The 21,157-nt window shown below is 55.8% G+C and overlaps 2 protein-coding genes across 5 annotated transcripts in view; one reads left to right on the plus strand and one right to left on the minus strand.

Moving 5' to 3' along the window:
• Pex14 (peroxisomal biogenesis factor 14) overlaps positions 1–3,311 on the plus strand; it is a 143,120-nt gene extending 139,809 nt beyond the window's left edge. For all 4 annotated transcript variants that reach the window (XM_027398247.2, XM_027398245.2, XM_035439417.1 and 1 more), the window contains 2 exons: positions 325–416; positions 2,094–3,311. In XM_027398247.2, coding sequence (XP_027254048.1) covers positions 325–416; positions 2,094–2,550 — 549 coding nt within the window. In that variant the 3' untranslated portion in view covers positions 2,551–3,311. The remainder of the gene's footprint in view (positions 1–324; positions 417–2,093) is intronic.
• Positions 3,312–12,376: 9,065 nt separating this feature from the next.
• Positions 12,377–21,157, minus strand: part of Casz1 (castor zinc finger 1) — a 51,183-nt gene continuing 42,402 nt past the window's right edge. Inside the window, exons 13-18 of the mRNA XM_035441000.1 lie at positions 20,502–20,840; positions 18,880–19,078; positions 17,936–18,107; positions 16,250–16,401; positions 16,004–16,145; positions 12,377–13,479 (exon numbers count right to left, since the gene is read on the minus strand). Coding sequence (XP_035296891.1) covers positions 12,377–13,479; positions 16,004–16,145; positions 16,250–16,401; positions 17,936–18,107; positions 18,880–19,078; positions 20,502–20,840 — 2,107 coding nt within the window. The remainder of the gene's footprint in view (positions 13,480–16,003; positions 16,146–16,249; positions 16,402–17,935; positions 18,108–18,879; positions 19,079–20,501; positions 20,841–21,157) is intronic.

Here is a 21,157-nt window from a genome sequence, read left to right on the forward strand (position 1 = left end):
GGTATTCAACAGAAGTAGAAGATTCTCATGGCTACCGCAGCCCCTCCCGCTGTCACCTGCCTCTGTGAGCATGTCAGTGTCTGTGGGACAGAGATTTCTTACATGTGATACTGTAGTGCCTGCCACCTGTGAGCGTGCAGGGACCTAGCATGGCTGTGTACCCTGACAGGGTTTGGTCATAGGCAGGTGTGACAGTGGCAGAGTGGGACACAGAATGGCTTGCAGCTGATGCCCCACCCAGGGTCCTCCTAAGTCCCCCCACCTGTGACCCAGGCTGGCATCAGGCACCACTGTGACCCATGTTACCTGTGTTCTGACTTTCAGGCCACCACATCAACCAACTGGATCCTGGAGTCCCAGAATATCAATGAGCTCAAGTCGGAAATCAACTCCTTGAAAGGGCTTCTCTTGAATAGGTAGGAGAGGAAGCTCGGGGCTCTGTCTTATCCAGAGTCGACCTGTGTGCTGGGTTGGTTTGTGGGCTGGCCCAGCAGTCACAGGAGGGACAGGACCCTTCACTGAGCTGGAAGATGAAGGTCTTGAGTCTGACCCTAGGTCCTCCTGCCTCCCCTCCCAAGGGGCCCTCCCATACCAGGGGGACAGTGTCACATAGGAAAATGATTGCCCGAGAGGGACACTGTTGAGGCAGAGAGCAGGGAACTCTTACTGACACAGGGCACTCCTTCCCGAGCATAGCACCTGTCCAGGCAGCCTCGTCTCAGACAACATCCTGCTGAGGGCCACAGGGTGTGAAAGCTTGTGTTATGAGAACCAGACCTCCTTGTGAAGCTTCCCAGTGTCCCCTGTAGTAGCAGCCCGTTGTGCTCAGTGCAGCCCTGATTAGGGAGTGACCAGGCCAAAAAGCTGAAAGTATAGTTTCCAGGAAGCTGCAATGCCAGTCAGTCTGCCTGAGTTTGCTCTAGCAGGCCGAGTCTGGACATGTGCATGTCTGCTTGGCCAGGGGCAAGACTGTGATACCCAAGGTGGGCTTTATGGGGGTGACAGGGGAGGGGTAAGGATGCTGTCATGAGCGTAGGCTAGAGGACCATGCTTCCTAAAGCCTCTCTCATCGAGATTTGGGGGGGGGGGCAGGCAGGACAGATGGACAATGGACATGGGTCTCAACAACAGATGCGGGCAGTCCAGGCAGGGCAGGCAGATTGTTCTTAGAAGTCTTTGGCTTTCCAAACCTAGAAGTAGGTGGCTCTGTGGCTAGGGGACATATCCAGATCATGGGTGACACTGAAACCCTGAAAATGACAAACTGAGTTTCTTGGTGCATTTGTGCGGCTGAGGAGCAGCGCAGGGTCAGGTGTGTGTGCCACAGGTGGGCTCTGGGGTCGAAGGCTAACTTGGAGACTGGTGTTGGGAGGTGGCACAGCCCTGGACAGGAGCAGGACTTGTTCTCTCAGCCTTTGCAGAAACAAGACTTGGTGTTATAGAGTCACATTTCTGAGCCATGACCATGCTGACCTAACGTCTCAGGTCTGTCCTGGAATGGGCATCAGTCTGGGCTGGCTGCTGGCCCAGGGCTGAGAAGGAGAGCTGGCTTTTCCTCTGTCAGAGCTTGGGCTCCCAGGTTTCCAGCAGAGGCTCCTGATATCACCTTTGCTCTTAATGCCACAACCCCCCTGGCCAGCAGCCAGGCTTCCTCACCGCTGCCTTTTGCTGAGATTACAGATGCACTAGCCAGGGCTCCCAAGTTCCCATCCTTGGCCCCTTTGGCCTCCTGTCTTTGCCCTGCAGAGCCGCAGGAGTGGAGCAGGGACAGTGTTGAGTTGGGTGGGGCAGGCCCCCAGCTGGAAGAGCAGCAGCTGCCAGGGCAGGTAAGTCCTGCCCTGGGTAGGGTGAGGCTGTATTAGGATAGTGTTGGGCAGCACAGGGCACTTGGCTGATGAGACCACCAGTGGGCCCAGAGGCTTTACTCTTAGAAGGGAAGGAAAAGGACTCTGTCCAGTCCTCTGCCTTGTGGCCCTGGAGAAGCTGTAGCCTTCACCGAGCCTTCGGGGATCAGGGGTCAAGGGAGTGTGTGACCCCGGAGCTGGACGCAGTCACCAACCTCTACCTCCTTCTTTTTCCTCTTTCACTGCCAGGAGGCAGTTCCCGCCCTCCCCATCAGCCCCGAAGATTCCCTCCTGGCAGATCCCAGTGAAGTCGCCCTCGCCCTCCAGCCCCGCGGCCGTGAACCACCACAGCAGCAGCGACATCTCTCCTGTCAGCAACGAGTCCACATCATCCTCTCCTGGGAAGGAGAGCCACAGCCCCGAGGGCTCCACGGCCACCTACCACCTGCTGGGCCCCCAGGAGGAGGGGGAGGGGGTGGTGGACGTCAAGGGCCAGGTGAGGATGGAGGTGCAGGGGGAGGAGGAGAAGAGGGAGGACAAGGAGGAGGAGGAGGAGGAGGAGGAGGAGGACGTGAGCCACGTGGATGAGGAAGACGTGCTTGGGGTGCAGAGGGAGGACCGGCGGGGCGGTGACGGGCAGATCAATGAGCAGGTGGACAAGCTTCGGCGGCCAGAGGGCGCCAGCAACGAGAGCGAGCGGCACTAGGTGGGCGCTTGCTTGCCCGCCTTCCCAGCGCCCCAGGACATCAGTGGCAGGTGGGCATGAGCGTGGCTCTGCCTCCATGAGGGTGGCTGGCAACCCAGGTAGGGGTGAGGCTGTCCTCAGCTGCAGCAGTGTGGGGTTCCTCCGTTCACCAGCCTCCCAAACACCTCCCCCAGCCCTGGTGGCTCTGGCTGTTGGAGGCCAAGCGGAGGACTCCAGAGCCCTGTGCTCACACCCCTGCCTACCCCTCCTGGACAGGTGTCCTGTCCAGGTGTGTCCTCTGAGGATCTTGACTACCTGACACCATGCATGGCCAGAGCTCATGTCATCTCCTGCCTCCTGTCACCTTAGTGCAGGGGGCTGTGGCCCCCATGGTCTTGCTGTCTCCTACTGTGCCCTGGCTTGGCCTGGGGCTTCTTTTTTGCCTGTTCCAAAAGCCAGAGCCCTGGACCTGCTCTTCATCTGTGGGCCTGCCAGGACCCAGCCTCCCTACAACCAGGTCCTGGCTGACAGATGCTCCCACCTGCCCTGTTGTCCTGTATACCACACAAGACCATCCTCGCTTGCTGTGTCATGGTTTGGCTACTCAGTGGTGAGGTGTGCTTCTCCCTCCTGCAGTGGAGCCAGGCAGCAGGGCCTTCCTGACCAACAGCCACATCTGTCCTGCCCACTGAGAAACATGTTCATTTATGTGATCATGTATAGATTTCAGAATATAAGATATGACTGTACATATTGTAATAAATATGAGTTGCCATATTTACCTCCTGGCTCTGACCTCGTCTGCTCGTACCTGCGCCTCCAAGGTGGGTCTCAGCTAAAGCTCTACCAGGTGACCACCAGAGAGAGTAGGACTCTGAGGGATGAGGGCTCCTGGGGACCAGAACTGGAGGGGCTCCTTCTGGCGCTGGCGTCTGTGGAGGGCGACATTCCCTTGAGAGCAGGAAGGGACTCGTTACTGTATATAGACCTGCTGCTGTGGGATGAGCTGCCTTCCTTAAATGGATGCACATTCCCCAGGAGCCTGTCTGTGCTCTGCAAGTCCCTCGCTTGCTCGCTTGCTTGAGCCCTCCCTGTCTCCCTTTAACCTTCACAGTGTGCTGAGCTATGACCAGAAGGCTGGGGCAGGAGGAGCGCCCTCCAAGGGACACTCGCTGTCCCTTCCACTGGGGTGTGGCCAGGCCTGGAGCCATGGAGAATTACCCTTTCGTGTGCCTTGTGTGCTATGGGCCTGAGAAGGGCAGAGAGCCTGGTAGCGGCCAACACTGCAGGTGGAGCCGTGCAGCAAGGCACACACCCCTCCAGTGGCCTTGGAGGCCGCTGCTCCCCATCGTCCTGGGAAAGGAGGGGAGGACATACCAGTGTGGCTGAGGGGTGTGGCTTTGGGCTGTGTTGTCCCAGAAGATGTCTACCTCCCACCTCTCTGGCTGTGTCCCTGGTCTCCCCTCTATCGCCTCACGTGAACCTCTGGTCCCTAGATAGAAGCAGAACCCTGGAGAAAGCTCCCTGCACTCATTCTTTTCCTCATGTCCCTGAGGAAGCCATGCTCCTTCACTCCCGAGGATGACCAGCCTGCATGGCTGGGGGACCTTGCTTTCCTAGGAGTCCCAGGGAGTCCCAGTATCAAGAGGCAGGTGGGTAGACCTGAGATGCACCATTGGAGGGCTGGGCCTTGACCCTCTAGTGAATGAGACACCAGGGTCCTGGGAACATTGTTGCTGGGTGACTACAGCCCCCTTTGGTTCAGTAACCATTCGTTTCTCTTTGCTACTTCTGAGGTCCCCTTAAAGGGAACCAGAGAAGACTAGAAGGGCAGATGCCCTGGGACAGAAACGAAGTCAGAGTGGGGGCTGGGGCAGCGAGTGCAAACTGCTGGCCATGGCAGCCTCCCCCACGCTCTTCTGCCTGCTCTGCTGTGAGAGCTGGGTCTAAGAGTCCTCTGGGCCTCACCGCCCCTGCATTTTCCCCACCTGGGGGCGTTACCAGGTCGGAGGGTCCTGGGCACAAGCTGAGAAGAGAAGGGACAGAAACCTGGCTTCAGCTTTTGAGGACAGAGTCTGGCGTGACTTCAGGGAGAGAAAAGCCCCTCCCCAAAACTGCGTGAGGGCTGCCTAATAAAGACAGCTGCTGGACGGGGGAGACTGCCCCTTGAAAAAAGCCTTTCATTAGAAAAATAATGCATTTCATCCAAATAAGGTAAAAATATTTGGAATGGGGCAGAAGTGAGCAGCAGGCAGCGCCTGTCAGGCCCTTTCTGGAAGGGAGTACATTATTAAACTCAATTACGATGTCTTTTTATAAAGTGTCGTTTGGGAGAGGACGAACCCCAGTGCTTGGAGGCCGTGCCCAGCTGTCTTGACACCCACCCCACCCCCCGCGCGCGCGCATGAGCTCCCCTCAGACCCTGGCCTCCCCCAGTGCTGGTGACTCATTGGAACTACCTTGGGTAGGGTAGAAAGGGACAGAGTGGGAGCTACCACCCAGGGAGGAAGGTGCTGCGGGGGGGGGGGGCATGGTGGAGCTTGTCATGGGGTCTGTGGCAGGCATCCCAGGCACTGTTGGAGGGGAAAGGGGTGCTCAGGGACTATTAAGTTTGTACCCCGAAATATTGGGCTTCTCTGTCCTATCCGTATGTTTAGGAACATTTGTGACTTAGAGGACTGGTATGGCGGACTGAATTGTGGCTTGTGTTGACAGGATTCTCCCTCACTCCTCTGTTTACCGAGTGACTTGCTCACTGATAGGACAATGGTCTGTAATTGTCCTTTGGGGCCCTCATACCCACTACTTACTCTGGAACCCATCCAGGCTTGAGAAGGCACCAGCTCTTGGGGGGTCTCAGCCAGGCCTCTCCTCCGAGGACTGCCCTGCTTCTGTCCCTACCCAGGGAAGGAGGTGTTGTGCTGTAGTCACTGAGTTCGGGGCTGCTTTATCCTGGTCTAAACACTTCTGTGGGACACCAGAGGAGAAGGCACCAGGGAGGTCCCACTCACGTGGAGTATCCCCTGGGCATGAAGCCCAGGCCTCACTGGTCTTTTGGCAGGTGGAGCCTGGCTACTCTCCTCAATCTGCTCCTGACCTGGCATAGGTCTTTCTCGTGCAGACCCACCCAGTCTAGCCAAGCAGCTAAAGGAGGTATCTTAGGTGACACGCCCATGCCATTGCACACATTACACGTGGCCTCAGGGGCCTGACATTTCCACACCCCTGCCCACACAGCCCAACTCTCAGGTCATAACCGCATGACTCCTCATCAGACTGAGTTTGAGAGTTCAGCCTGCCTTTGGGGTGACATTACCTGAAAGATGAGCAAGTCTTCATGGTTCCCTTTCCCCGAGGGCTTTAAATCCGTGTCCTCCCAGAAGAGCATGGGTTTATTGCAGCTTGATAAGGAGATGCCTAGTCCTTCCTTGCTCCACAGTGAGGCCTGGGAAGACTGGACAGGGATGTTGGGACCGATAGCTTGTACCTCTAATCCCAGCTACCTGGAGGCTGCAGCGGTGAGAACTGTTAGAGCCCAGGAGATCCAGGCTCTGGAGAGACCCTCAACGGATAAAACTCAAGCAAGTGGAGCAGTAGGGTCGTGGCTTTGGATGCAGCTGCTCCTTGACTAACAGTGCAGTCAACAAACCCATTGTAAATTGAAAAGTTACGCGGGAAATTCCCATAATGCACTAGTATCCAAACTCCCCCCCCCCCAGCAACATGGTGCACTGGCCTGGGGCCATTTCCCTTGCCGTAGCCAGTGGATTGTGAGCTATGGCTGCTTCTGGTTAACTGTGCTTTGTTGTTTTTGTTTTTTTTTTATGTGTGTGCACACATGTGTGAATGTACCCATGGAGGCTAGAGATGGCCTCTGGTGTCATCCTTTGGAAAACTGTCCACCTCCTTTGAGACATCTCTCATTGGCCTGTAGCACACCAGTCAGGCTTGACTGGCCATAAGCCCTAGGGATCTACCAGTTTCTGCCTCCCCAGCGCTGAGACTACAAGGGTGGGCTATTGCGTGGGAATCAAGACTCACTAGACTCAGTTCAGGTTAAGTGAAGTTTATTCAGGGAGAATATACTTACACAAGAGGCAGGTGACTGCCACAGGTTCCAGCTCCAAGGATCCTCCTAGACTGTTCCTGTGACCCAACTAGCAGCAAGAGAGAGCTCTGGCGTCCTTGATCCCATCCTCACCTGTGACCACGCCCAAACAGTGCTACAGGTATGGGCGGGTGGATCTCTCACTACAATTCTCCTTTTAGTCTAAATAAAAAGATTTAGGCTTGATATGAAACTATATACAAAGAGAACAAATATTATGAAAGCTCTAGGAGAAGAAAAAGACCTATTGTCATTGAAGCAACTAAAGCAAAAGGCAAGAACTACATATCCAGTCCTAGGGTGAAGGCATAACAGAGATTACTGTAGAGTTCTCCTAAGCTGGAAAGTTTAAATCTTGTACCTAATACTTCTATCTAGGAAGAGAGATCAATAATTGTGACAGTCTAATTTTCAATTTTATCAAAGACCTGAGAAGGAAGATAGCAATACTGAGGTAGGCAGGAAGTGCAGGTGAGCAACTTCCAAAAGGTACAGTGAAGACAGAAACAGCAGGCTACCTGGACAGTCACCCAAAGTCTCACAGCCGCATAAGGGCAACCAGTTTTGGCTAAGGCCTAGAGTATCTGACTGACCAACACAGAAGCAGGGAAGTAGAAAGGCTGTCTTACCCTGACTTCACAAGGCTCAGCAGTCTTCTAAGTTTATTTCCTGCAAGCACAGTAGGACAGCATTTCCAAAGTCAGCGGTCGAGATCGGGGCAGTTCTTTGCCCAAGAGGCCATTAACCAAGGAGAGAGTGGATTCCAGAAGGAGGGTCAGTGCTACAGGTATGGGCGGGTGGATATCTCACTACAGTGTGCCACTATGCCAGCATTTTCTGATGGGTTCTAGGATTCAAACTTGGGTCTTGGTACTTGGAGGGCAAGCGCTTTTCCAATAGAGCAGTCCCTCCAGCCCCTTCCCTCGGACTGTGGTTTCTACTGGCCCTTAATGAAGCAGGGGCAGGAGGTGCAGCTTGATATCTGGCTAGCTTATCACCCCAACTCTGGCATCATCTCCAGGGCACTGCCAGTACAAGGGACCTGTATAGACACAGGACACAGCAGTTGGCATCCAGAGGCTCAGGCAAAGCTAAGGGCTAGAAGTTCTGAAGCAGGCAGGGCCAGGGAAGGTTCCTTGGTGTGGAAGCAGAGTCTCCCTTTAGTGACATGATCCCACAAAGACCAGGCCGCTGCCCTCCACATCCTGGAAGTCACTTTCTGTCAGCTTGCTCCCAAATTGGGATAGCTCTTGCCAGAAAGGATGGCACAGTCGGTCCTCTTTGTTTCTGCAAGGTCCCCAGGACCCTAGGGGCCTTGCTTCTTGGAGGTCTGACCTGTCCTTAGGCAACAGAACTTTCATCCCTGTGTCCTGGCTCTGGGCCAAAGCCACCTGCAGAGCCGGAACCACCTCTCATGACAGTGAATGGACACCTGTGTTGCCCAGTGGCCTGGATATACTGTCCAGTGAGGACATGGTCTTAGTAATGTGTATACCCCTGAGCTGGGGGCAAGGCCTGCTCTAGCAGCTGGCCCCACAGCACCCTGGCCAGCCCTGTCTGGGAAGGAGGCTGTCGGCTGCGATCAGCTGCAAGCCTGTTTCTAACTCATTCCTCGAGGTTACAAAACTCTTGAATTTGCCCCAGTTTGGGTGTTGAAGCATCACGCCACCACAGCTAATTAAATCCCAGAACAAAAACATGTTTTACAGCATTTTGTACCAAATCCAGCAGGCCACAGGGAACATCATGGGCCCTGGGCCCTGGGGTGGGGTGGGGTGCTACCCACAGCAGCTAGACCCCCCCCCCCGGCTCTAGGGGTAGAGCTAGAACCTCAACTAAGTGGGCTCGTGTACCTGGTGCCTTTCCTTCCCTGGGTACTGCCTGGAGTGATCCCCTGGGTATGGGTCTGCCAAGGTCTTTCCAGGCCCAGAAAGCCCAGGACAGGAAATAAGGGGGTATTAGGGGGGGGCATTCAAGGTTAGTAAACTGCCTAACCAGTGAACCCCCTTCCCTGGGCCCCGTGAGTCTGCCTCAAAAGCTGCTTCCACTCCTCAAGGAGCCCTGCCCTGATGACTGCTGTGCCGTGCCCAGAAAGAGGCCTGTGGCCACACCACCCACCAGCCTATCGCCAGCTGAGCTTGGGACTTGGCTCCCTGCCTCCTCTCGGGCCCCACAGGAGGCAGCGCGGCCCACCGGGGCCTGGGAAGCACCAATAATGGTTTTAATTGCTTGAACTTGTGTTTTATCCCATAAATTAGTCACTGTTTTATTTAACAGAATCGAGATATCCACAAACAACAGGCGAGTTCCAACTTGAACATTTTAATAAGACCAAAAAAAGTCTCTATTTTCATGTCTGTTACAAACATATTTATGTAAATAGCCTGTGGGCCGAGTTCCAGGAGCCAAGCAGAAAGGAAAGGCGCCCCGTGCTGGCCTGGAGAGGCTTTGTGGTGAGGAACGAACTTGACCTGGCACCGATGGGCGAGGCTGTGCACGCGCTGGTCCCTGGGCCCACAGTGGCTGAAGCTTGAGTGTGCCAGGCTCAGTGTACTACAAGGACTCAGTTTTTTGAAACTCTCGGGAAAGGAGTGTGGCAAGTCAGTGTGATGGTGCTAGGGAGGACCAGCCTGGCCTTTACATGTCTCTTCCCTGAGGCCTTGGGCAGCACTGGCCACTTGGAGATCAGCTCAGAGCGGGGCTGGCCTGATGCAGAGTATGACAGGGCTGAGAGGCAGGTCACCAGTTGGAGGTAGTTTGGTAAACAGAGGTCACATGAACTGTGGGAGCTCCACTTCCACCGAGACTGGCAGAAGCTTAACTTCACTTCCAAAGGAGTTCTCAGCCCTAGTGCCACCAGGGCCAGCAGCTCAGGCCTTGGCTTGAAGGCTGCAGACCCATGACTCTATTCCTCTGAATCTGCCACCATGTGCTCCAAGCAGGAGCGTCGCCAGCATCCGGATTGGATCCGGGTACGTGCTGTTCCCAGACTGGGCAGGTCCCTGCAGGAAGAAGGAAGGAGCTGAGGGATTTGCCTTGCCAAGTGGCAGTCCTATAGCCCCAGAGAATACACAGGAGGGCTGGCCAAAGTGTGAGGCCTGGGGAGGCTTCACTGCCAGGTGGCTCTTCTGAGGAGTTGGTTTCTGAGCCTTAAGTGGAGCTCAGGTGGGGCTGGGGGAAGAACCCTCCTTTTTCAGCTGAGCAAGGCCTGAGCCCCACCCCCCATCATTTCTCTCTAGCAAATAGTGGGAGAATCTAGCCTTATGCCCAGAGGTAGAACTAGTCTATCCCTGAACTCCTGCCCTGCTGGGCTTCAAAGTGACCAAGTCTCTCCTTCTCCTCTCCCTGGGCTCTTCGAGACTGACTGTGTTTGGGCCATCCCACACATTTGGGTCATGGCCAGCCACTCGGGGATAATTTTAAAAATAAAAGATAACGTGACAGATTTTTTTCCAGTTTTTATTGAGTGAAAATGTCAAACCTTGCATCAGTCATGCAAAAAAATCAAATAAATAAAACACATATATTAAATTTCTAATAGCACTAAATTCAAGTGGAAAAATATTCAGTTCTTAATAACCAGGTGCCGAGGAGACCAGATTCAAGTAATCAGGGCACGCGCTGTTCAGTTCGCTTTCACGGTCTGCATTTTTTTGTCTCAAAACCTCTCTATATATCTCTATATATCTATATATGTATATACATATAGATATATACACACATATGTGCATACATATTACTTTTATATTTATATATATACACATACATAGTTATAAAACATTAAAAAGAGCATTGGTGGATCAGGCATCATTTTCCTCACAGAAAGAAAATAAAACAAAAATTACACATTAAAATTCAAAATGAGCTAGCAATGGCTTATAGTCCTAATGTGCAATATGAAGCTTTACAAAAGGCTAGACTTCGCACTCTCCGCATCTTCTTTTCTTTCTTTTTTTCCTTTTTTAATTTTTGTTTGATTTTGCTACATTGAAAATTGTTTTTTTTTTATTTTATTTTGTTTTTTTCCTTTACAAAACTCCTTCCACAGAGGCAGGGTCTTGTGGTAGGTCAGACTCTGGGCGAACTCTCAGCAGCAGCATGGAGGCTCTGGCAGGGGCTGTCTAGAAATCAACGCATTTCCTGTTGGACTGGGTACTCTCATCTCACCGCTGTGCCCTCCCTGCTCCCTCTCCAGTTCAGATGGTCCTGGCTTTCTGGCTCTGGGCAACCAAGAGGGGATGCGCTGGCATTTGAGCGCACGTGCGTGCGCGCGCATACACACACACACACACACACACACACACACACACACACACACACACACACACATTTGGAGACAGATAAAGAAAACCACTGTCCCATTTGGGCAGACACCCCCTGGAAGATGTGTGGGAGGGAGGGCTTCCTGGTGGCAGCATCACCCCTCCATTGCTTGCTGGATTGGCCTGTGGTCTTCCAGCCTGGCACTGACCAGGATCTGGAGTGCACAGGTTTACACCACAAGCCTGGCCTCAGGCAGCCTTCTCCTACCAGGGACTGGAGCAGCTGCCGGCCATGTGCCTGCAGGGTGAGCCCTGTGCTGAGCCTGGGTGGCCTTACTGCCTCCAGGAAGGGACATTTTGGAAAAGGAACCAAATCTGGTGGGCTGCACCAGCACAAAAGCATCCCGAACAAAATAATAAAACAAAACTGGAACAAGAAAAAAAAAGCCCTATAAAGCCACACGCATAACCAACAGAAAACCCTCAAATGTTAAATTAGCTACAAACTTGTATCAAGAGAATAGTTGGTTTTTTTTTTTTTTGTCTCTACAAAATTCAAGTTAAAAGTTGGAATCACGCAGCCCCCATCAGTGCTAGTGTGAAGACAAAGCCTCAAACTGAGGCCTCTAAAATAAATGCTAAACAATTCCATAGGAGAAATTGCACTCAGGTCCCCAATCCCAGGGCTGGTCTGGAGGCGGGGCTCAGCTCCCTCGCACCCACCTGCTTTGTTTATTTATTTTCTTCTCTTTTTGTTCTATGTAGAATAATAACCTTTACAGGAAAAATACTGTACAACTTTCTTGGGTACCCCCCCCCATTTTGATTATTAAAGCCAAAACCAGTCGCACCCTTCCTGTTTGCACCAGAGTGGCTGAGACCCTCGCCTCCAGGCCCCTACTAGCCGCGCCTGCTTTGGACCACTGGAGGGTGGGCTGGGGCTGGGGCTGGGGCTGGGCCTGGGTCGAGCATCACCAGACCCGGACCACAGCTGGTGGCGGGGATGCCGACCTGCTGCTGATTCCATGAGATTCCCTCCAAGTCCCTGTAGTGTCACCCGTGCTGATGCCGACCGACCGTCTTCGGTCCGCCCTCCCCCAAGTTAGGGGAGGTCTTAGCTGCACTGGGGGGCCCTGCCAGATGCCACAGGTGCCTGCCGCCCTGCAACCCGGTGACCCCGCGGGAGCCCTGGGGCACACAAGGACCTCGCGTGTGGGCACCCAGAGGCGCACAGGCCGGCGTGGCCACGCGGACACAGCACCTGCTATTCCCTGAACACCCTCTCGGGCGGGCCGGGAGGGCGCGGGCGGCCCGGAGCACCAGAGGGGTCCCCGCCTCTGCCCTGAGACGGACTCGGGGTCCGGAAGCACCGGCGGGGCCAGGGCGCCTCCCTCCCTGGGGCGGCCCAGCGGGGTCTGTACACAGGCTTCACAAACAGAGAGCGGTTGCAGAGGGGGCCGGGGCGGCGCGGCGGCAGCTAGGGTGACGACGTGGCGGTGGGCGCCGGGCCGGGGCCACCCAGGGCCGCCAGCGGGGTCCGCGCGCCCGCCTCGCCCGCAGCCTCGGGCAGCGACTCCTCCGAGTCGGTACGCAGGTCCTCGTCGTCATCGTCATCATCTTCCTCGTCGTCGTCGTCGTCCTCCTCGTCGTCGTCCTCCTCGTCGTCCTCGGCCTCCTCCTCGGGCAGCTCCAGCTCCTCCTCCTCGTCCTCCTGGGAGGACTCCCCTGCGGTGATGGTGGCAGAGGCGGCGGGGGCGGGCGTAGCGGGGCCGTCGCGAGGCCCGGGGACGGTAGCAGGCGGGCCGGGGTCACCTGTGTCCCCCAGTAGGCCCAGGCCCGTCGCCGCCGTCTGCAGGAAGAGCAGCGAGCCCTGCTCGGCGGCCAGCGTAAGCGAGCCGTCCAGGTTGACCGGCGCCCCGGGCGAGGCTGCGGGGGGCTCCCCTCGCTCCTGCTTCTCGTGCTTGCGCTTGTGCGAGTCCATCTGCGACATGCCCACCACCGTGTGGCGGCAGCCCGGGTACGTGCAGTGGAAGTGGGAGCACTTGAGCTTGTACTTGCAGTCGGGCACGGCGCAGTCCGCGCTGGAGCTGAACTGGCAGAAGCCGGCGGCGCTGATCACGTCCTGCTTGCCATGGTGCTTGCGGTGCGCGGTGACCTTGGTGCTGTCGGTGCAGCGGAAGCGGCAGCGCAGGCAGTGGAAGTGCGTGCTGGTGCCCGAGAACGGGCAGTCTGCGAAGTGGCAGCTGAGCGTGGCCTTAAAGCGCTTGAAGTCGTCCAACACCAGGTTGTCCACGCGGTCATGGTGCTGTGCGTGTTTGTACATGTGCGTGCGCCCGCAGAACTTGTAGCCGCAGTTCTCCCGCGTGCAATGGTAGTGGGTGACCTTGAGCGAGAACTGGCAGGCCGTGTCCTTGCAGTCCTCGTAGAGGTCGAAGCGCCGGAAGCCCTCCAGCATCATGCCCTCGTCCAGCATCTTGCGAGAGGAGGCTGTCTTCCTCCGCTTGCCAAAGGGAGACATGTCCTCGATGATCCAAAAGCGCTTTTTGGCCCCTGAGGCTGTCGGCATGGAGATGGTGTTCCCTAGGGAGGGGCAGAGAGAGGTCAGCGTGGAAGGGGTGGCCTTTTGGCAGCAGTGCCCACGTGGGCACCATTCCCAGGGTCAACACACGCAGGGCCCCTGATCCTGGCAAGGTGGCCAGCCCACACCGCTTAGGAGCAACACCCTGGCTTTCCCCTGGCCAGGAGCCTCTCCCACAGCCCCCCTTGGGAACAGCAGGGAGTCCCAGGCTTCCCCTGTCTTCAGGCCTGCAGGATGACCACACAGGCATCCCGGGATGTGGTGGCTGCTTCCTGGCCAGTTTGGGTGGGAAGTGAGGACACATCCCAGTGCTAATTGAAGCTGAAGGGGAAGCTGGGAATCTAGGTCGGCAGAGTGTAATTACCCAAGTTGGACCCAGGCCAGGACGCCATCACACGCTTGCCTCTAATGAGGGACAGGCCGGCTCCCTTCCTGCCAGCTAACCAGGCTCCGGCTGCCTGCCTGTTTGTGCAGGAGGACTTGCCTCCTGGATGCTGAGCATCCCAGGGCCTCTAGAAGCATCTTCTCCTTGATACCAGAAGTTTCTTTAAGGTTTTGGAGTTTTCTGCCTGGTCTGAGGGACCCAGGAAATCCCAAGAAGGCTCTACTGCCTTCCGGGGCTCAGCGGGGAATCCGGCTCTCTGATAGCCATCCTGGTCCTAGCCTGCTTCTCAGGACTCAGGAAGACTGCAGCCACAGGCTTCTCCATGCCCTCCTGGAAGGCACCCAAAGACACCCTCAACCGCCTCCTGCTGGCTGTACAGCATGAGGGAAGAGGCAAACAGCCCTGGCAGTCCATCACTCTTTCCCCAGGAGCAAAAGACCCCAGGCCTAGCCCTACCCAGGGTAGATGGAGGCATCTTCCGCCCTGAGTCTTCCCAGGATGCCTGGCTACCTTCAAAATTCTGTAATTGTATACTGAAAAGAAGGCCCAATCACCCAGCCGCGGCAAATGAAGAGAAAGCAAGGGTAGAGGTGGTGGAGGGGCATCCAGGCAGAGGCCAAGGGCAGCTCAGGCCTGGGAAGCTGTGGGGAACAGCGTTTGGAGTCATGGGGCTCTGCCTGGTTATGCTGGCAACAGAGCTTACAGCGGGCTGAATTCCCTCTGCCCTGCTCAGGGCCACCAGCCTGGGGATGGGACAACACCGGGCTCATAGAGTGAAGCAGGAGTAACTGGACAGAGACCTGAGGTGAGCACACCACTCCCGCGAGGGCACCGGCTATGACGCTGGGGTGGCAAGGGCTAGCTACCGCTGAGCACCGAGGGAGCCTGGACGCTCCCATAGGGTTCTTCTCCCTGCTGACCTTCAGAAGAGGAAGGAGGCTCACACCAGCGTCAGAACCCGCCACCTGGGAAGCTTCCACCTGAATAAGGACGGCAGAAAGCTCTGCCCCTCACAGGGCCAAGGAGGACAGGGATCTTAGAGGTCACTGAGAAGGATCCTGGCAGTGGCAGTCTCTTCTCTGAGGTATTTGGCTGTTAGGGATATGTGGTGGCCCTGCCCTGGGCTCTGCTAGCTACAGAAAAGGATCCAGTCCTGGATTGTAGCCTTGAGGATCAGTCAGGGTGACAGACACTGGCAAGAAGGCATGTTGAGTTACCTGCAGCGTCCTGAACTAGGGGGGCGTCACTTTTTACTGGAGTTGGAGTGGCAGTGATGGGCGGGAAGCTGGGCGGGCTGCTGATGGGGTGGGCCAGGCCCCGGCTGGCTCCCAGAGTGGCACTGAGCAGAGAGTATGACAGACAGGACGGAGAGAAGAGGCATGGGAGGGGAGGGAGGGGTGGCCGGAGCACAGCCGGTGGTGGGAAGGATGGAGTCAGGGGTGGCGGTGCAGCCCCGCGAGCAGCCTCGTCACCAGCCGCAGCAGGAGGAGGAAGAGGAGGAGGAGGAGGAACCGGGCAGCCTGGAGAGGGTGGAGAAAAGCAGAAAAACAAAACAAAACAAAGAACAAACAAAAAGAACCCAATGAGAAACCCGATGGCTACAGTGAGCGCAGTATGGAAATATGTGGACAGATGAGCAGAGAGGAGCCACAAAGAAGTGGGTGGGGCCAGAGAGAGAGATGGGAGGTGCAGTGTGGGCGGAGGGGGTGGGGCTAGAGAGAGAGGCGGGAGGTGCAGTGTGGGCGGAGGCCATGGGGGGCACCAGGTGTCCAGGGAGGGCCTTGTTGAGGACGGGCCAGGAGGCAGGAACCTCTCAGGGGCCCTGGCTTCTGCAGAGAAGTTGGGACTGAGGCCCGTAGGAAGGCAGGGTCTATGCTGCTTTCTCTGGGGCTAATGGGACGACAGGCCCTGGTCCCTCTCTGGGGAGACTGAAGTGACCTTCAGTCAGCAGGGAGATGGGCAGAATGGCAGGAGGGGCCTCAATGACCAATGCAGTGGAGGCCAGCTGTCGGCCTGCACACACTCTTGTCTTCCTTGGAGGCCATTTGACTATCAGCCTTCTGTCCCAAGAAGGACTCAGCAGAGCTGGGCCTGGGAAGCAGGGGCCCGGCGGGCCGGCACAGACCAGGCCTGCCACTCACCTGCAGCGGTGCTCTCATTGCCCACAGGGGTGCTGGAGCAGCTGCGGTCCATGGTGGATGACTCAGAGGACGCAGCACCGGGACTACAGCCAGTATAATCCATGCCCTCGTCTGTTTCGGCATCCATCAGGCTTGGCGGACCCTGAAAGGAAGTGGAGGGGTCCTAAGAAAGTGGCCTATGGGTTCTTTGGGCACTTCTGGGGGGCATGGCGCGGCACCTGGTAGCGACGTGACCTAGGCTCTCACCTGGGATGGGGGCACACGGTCAAAGTTCTTCCCCAGCATCCTCCGCATGTGTTTCCGGGCATGCGAGGTCATCTGGTGCTTGAGGAGGAATGAGAACAGGCAGCCTTCCCGGATGCAGTGGAAGTGGCTGTTAACCTGGTTGTACTTGCAGCCTGTGGATGGGCGGAGCCACACCAGCGTGAGCCTACCCAGACAGTGTGCTAGGTACACGGGGGCTGTGGTTTTGTAGGCAGACGGTATTGGGGGAAAATGTATTTTCTCAAAGGGAATACCTGTAGCCACCTCATTGCAGGAAGCCCAAGTCTGCCGGGCTCTCTAACCCCTGGCCTCCTCTCTGGTTTGCATGGGGGCATGTGGCAGGCTTGTCCGAGTCCCACACCCACACCCTATTCACGAAGAGGGCACAGCTCCAGGGCCAAGGACCATTGGGAAACTACCTCTCAGCAAGCCACCTGTCCTCACCCTTCTCTGGGGCAGACCTTGTTTAGGTCAGCTGGCCTCCACCCTGCCTCCAACCCCCACTTCTGCTTTGCTCTAGGCTGAGAACAAACAGAGCAGGCAGGACCAAAATGGCATCAGCTAAGGGCAGGTGAGGACCTGCCCGTTGCCATGGTACCAAGCTGGCCAGGTGTCTTATGTCATCTCCCAGCTTTGTTTGGCCTCAGCTACTACCGAAAACACCAAAAGTTGAGTAAATAAGGGCAAATCCAGAACCCCTGACAGCTGTAAGCCAGGCCTGGCACAGCAGAGGCCACCAAGTCCCCTTCAGGGCACTTGTCCTTTCTGAGATGATACTTGGAGGAAAGTTTGTTTTCTCTCTCTTCTGGCGGTTAACTTGGGGTGTCTCACCCTTCACCTACAAGGGTTAGCCTCTATGGACTCCCCAAGCTCCTGCCACCATGACCACAGGACCAGAAGAGGCCTGGCCTGTAGACAGTGCCTCGGCAGACCTGACACTCCAGCTTCCAGCTTCCAGTCTATTCCTAGGGGACCCCTGCCATACATCTACAGTGCCATAGACGTTTGCCCCATCCTGAGGCTCGAGGGTAAGCCCTGCCCTCTGCCTGCAGGCCTGGGGCTCTTCCATACTGGCATCCCCAGTGCCTTGGACCAGTGAGTTGAGCAGGAAAACCTGCCCCAGAGACACCTGTCACCACACTCAGAAACACGGTAGCCTCTGGGTCTCCCACTCACCATGCATTCCAGCAGAGCATATGCCTGACCACAGGTTTCTGGCACTAAGATCAATTGCAAAGCCTATGCTAAATGCTTCTAAAAAGAACAGATAACTGAAATGAATGAACAAATGAGCAAACTCAGCACGTTGTGGACAAAACCCTTAAAGTTAAAGAGCTCGCAGGACCACTGAACTCTTCCCTCTTGACTCTTTTCAAAGAGAAGGAAACCAAGAGCAGCCAAGCTCAGGGGTGTGGCCCAGGGTTCTGGGAGGGGCCAGTCCTTGGAGCCACCCTCACCCTCTTCCTGGGATGTCGGGCTCTGATGCTTCACAACCAGTTTGACAACACCTGGCCTATGACATCTGTGACATCTCTCATAGATCATGGGGTTGTGGGTGGTGGTGGCAGAAATGAGTACCTGGAAAGATGGCCCACGCCATCAGGACCCCAGAGATCAGAGCCACAGAGCCACCCACTGGAAGTCCCTGCCCAGCCCTGGTCTCGGTACCTGGCCTCCCGCACTCCTCCCGCTTGGTGAAGTATTTGAACCCGTTGGCTGCGCGACGTTCGGCTTTCTCGTGTTTCTTTATATGCCATGGAAGCTTGGTGGTGATGTTGGTGACAAAGTAGCAGCCCGTCCTGAGGCAGTGGTAGTGTCCCCGCATCCGGAACTCACAGTGCTACAGGGATGCAAGGGGTGTGTTAGTCAGGACAGGCAGTAACATCTGTGAGTGCCTACTTGTCTCTGGGACCTGGGGTGGCTCTTTGCACCTGTGTTCTTCCATGCTCAGAGTTTAAAAACACAATTGCGTAAAGCAGTATATCTGCTTTGTTACTTCATTATTAAAACGTCCTACCTGATAATCTTGTCATTCTTTTGTAATGCCACACCCAGAGAAGACATCATTAATCTATTTTCAAGTTTGTCTCTATAGGACCAGACCTAGGCATCACTAGTCTACTCAAGCATTCCTCTCTCTGTATATGCCCAAACCTAGACAGACATCACTAATCTATCCATAACAGCCTTACCTATGACTACTCGGGCAGCCCTACCAGTCTCAGGTCTAGGCCTTTAAAATGACACTGAGCTGCCCTTTCTGTCTAGGCATGGGCCATTCTGTTTCTTTATCCAGCGAGCCTATTTTAAAATCCTAGGCCTCTGGGGAAAGGAGACATAGCTATTTCCAAGATGAGCATGAATGATGTCAAACACACAGTGGCGGAGATAGCATTCAGTCACCACTGGGAGTTAGGCCTGAAATGACAACCCTCACCAACTGCTCATCAGTCTGGACCCCTGCCCAGGAGCCTCTAGGGGCTCCAGGGACAGGCAGTGAGTGTCCTTTCCAGGGTCTGCTGCAGGCCAACTTAAAAATGGTGTGAAAAGTAGAGCCTCTGCCAGGAGGAGCTCGCCCTGGGCCTTGGCCTCCCACGCCCTGCCTCACTGACCTGGTTGGGACACAGACACTGCAGAGAGTAGTAAGCAAACTGGTCTCGCACGTTCACCAGGCTGTTGCTGGGGTTGATGTGGTCCAAGCAGTGGGACTCAGCCTTGCCCGAGGTCTTGCAGACATACTTGCAGTTCCCGAAGAGACAATGGAAGTGGAACTTGCTGGCATATTTGCAGTCCGTCGCCAGGCATGGATCGCTAGAAGGAAACCACAGCCCAGAAGGTCATTGGCATCCCAAATCCTCCCACTAATGTCTTCACTTGGTTTGTGTTAGGGTTCCCTCCTCAGTCACCAGGGGTGTAATCAAGGGGAATTCAGGGTGTTACCCTCCTGCTCAATGGAATGATTCATTTAGAGACTACAGATCCCAGCATGCATCCCTGTCTCCTTTTGGGAACTCTTGCTGGGTACATGGGGATTGCCATATGTAGGTTGCTCAGAGCAGTGCATGCTGGGACATGTAGTTTCCAAGGCCACACCTCAGGATTAGAGAGATAAGATGACTGCAATAACTTCTTGGGCATAAAAATAATGGATAGTGCTGCCAGTCCTGGCTGGATGCCAGAAAGAGCTTGGCTGGTAAGATATGGCACTGCTGGGGATGTGGCTGACTGACAGACTACAGATGGGTGGGCAGCCCTACCAGGAAGTGACACTTCTGTGGGGTGTGAGCAAGCGGTAAAGTGTGCCTGGCGTCAGTTCCTGCTAAGGCTCACAGCTGCCGGGACACCCCAGGGTCAACTGGGGCCTGCAGTGCCCCCTTACCCAGAGAACCCTGGAGCCTGGGACGGGATTGGGGCTGGCGGAGGTGCTGATGAGTGGGGAAGAGCTGGGCCACCCACTAGGGTTGCGGGCCAGGGAGCTGCGGCCGTGGCTGGGAGCCCCCAGGCTACAGAGGGCTGTGGAGAGATGTGGCCTCCAGAGACTGGACCAACAGTGGGAACTCTGGCCAGGTTCTGGAGACTAAGGAAGTTAACCATATCGGGGAAGGAAGGGGAGTTCAGGGGACAGGAGAGGGACAAAGGAGCACTGTGCCCTTCCATGCCATGGGCCCAGCCCCAGGTGCTCAGAGAGGGAGGACAGCTGTTACTCAGGTGGTATAAATAATCCAATTTATTACTTTTTATTGAGAACAGGAAGCCACACACTTTATGATACAAAGTCACCGTTCTCGCCGCAAGAAGCCACCACCATTAAGTGAAGAATGTCCCTCCCACCCCTGGCCACTGTGTGGGTCTGGAGGGGCCTAGGCCCTGTTCCCACCCATGACTTCCGTTCCCTAGTGACCCAGCATGGGTATGCACCACAGGGTAGGCCAGCAAGGTGGCCCAGGGGAAATACAACCTTTTCATAGGACCAGGAACCTTCCTGAGGAACCCCTGAACCTAGCGCACCCCAGCCAGTCCTTGCAGGATCGCCATGGACCACAGGAGCTAAGGCCACTTGACCCTCATCCCCTTCCCACTGGCTGCTCAGTACAAGTAGACAGCTGCTGGCTACATCCCAGAGGCTGGGGCCAGCAGTGGAACTCTGCGGGGTGAGGAGCAGGGCCTCCTTGCTACCTTGGCTACACCCACTCCCAAGACACAGGGACAGGTGCCGGCTCATGGAGGGACTCACTTGTCCTGGAACTGGAGGAACCCGGGTTTGACCTGAGGCTTAGCGCTCTCTAGAGACGTCGTCGCCAAGGGCGAAGAGGGCAGGTGAGGCACTGACGAGGGAATCTGAGGCATCTGGGGTATGGTGGAAGCCAGCTGCTTCCAGGCGAGCAGGGTGGGGGTGGAGGGCACGGAGACTGGGCTGGGAGTGGGCCCCTCCAGAGAAGATCCAGGGACCATGGTGCCAGGAGGAGCTGGCGGGGACGAGGGTGCCAAGGGAGGTTTGGTCTCAGCAGCAGAGGCTGGGAAGGAAGCCTCTGTGGTTCCCTTAGCTGCTCCTCCCTCCGTCCGGAAGTGAAAGCTGCGAGAGGTAGAAGAAGGTGTCTCAGGACATCAATCAAGATGACCCACTGCCAGGTCAGCCCTTCTCTGTCTCACCTCATGTGACCTCATCACAGCTCAGGAGCCTAGTATCCCTACCTCATTCCTACCATGGACTTTGGAGGTCTCCCATGGCCTTCCATGAGCAGAGGAACTTGAGAACAAACTGTTGGTCCCACTGTCATTCTGAACCTGGGCTATACCCTGACCCCATGTTTATATTGATGGCTTATGTCCTGAGCTCCTCCCTACATGGGACTGTGTGTGAGAGAACAGGTCTGTCTCACCAGGCCCCTC

The sequence above is a fragment of the Cricetulus griseus genome, chromosome 2 (assembly GCF_003668045.3).
Source record: "Cricetulus griseus strain 17A/GY chromosome 2, alternate assembly CriGri-PICRH-1.0, whole genome shotgun sequence".
NCBI lineage: Eukaryota > Metazoa > Chordata > Mammalia > Rodentia > Cricetidae > Cricetulus > Cricetulus griseus.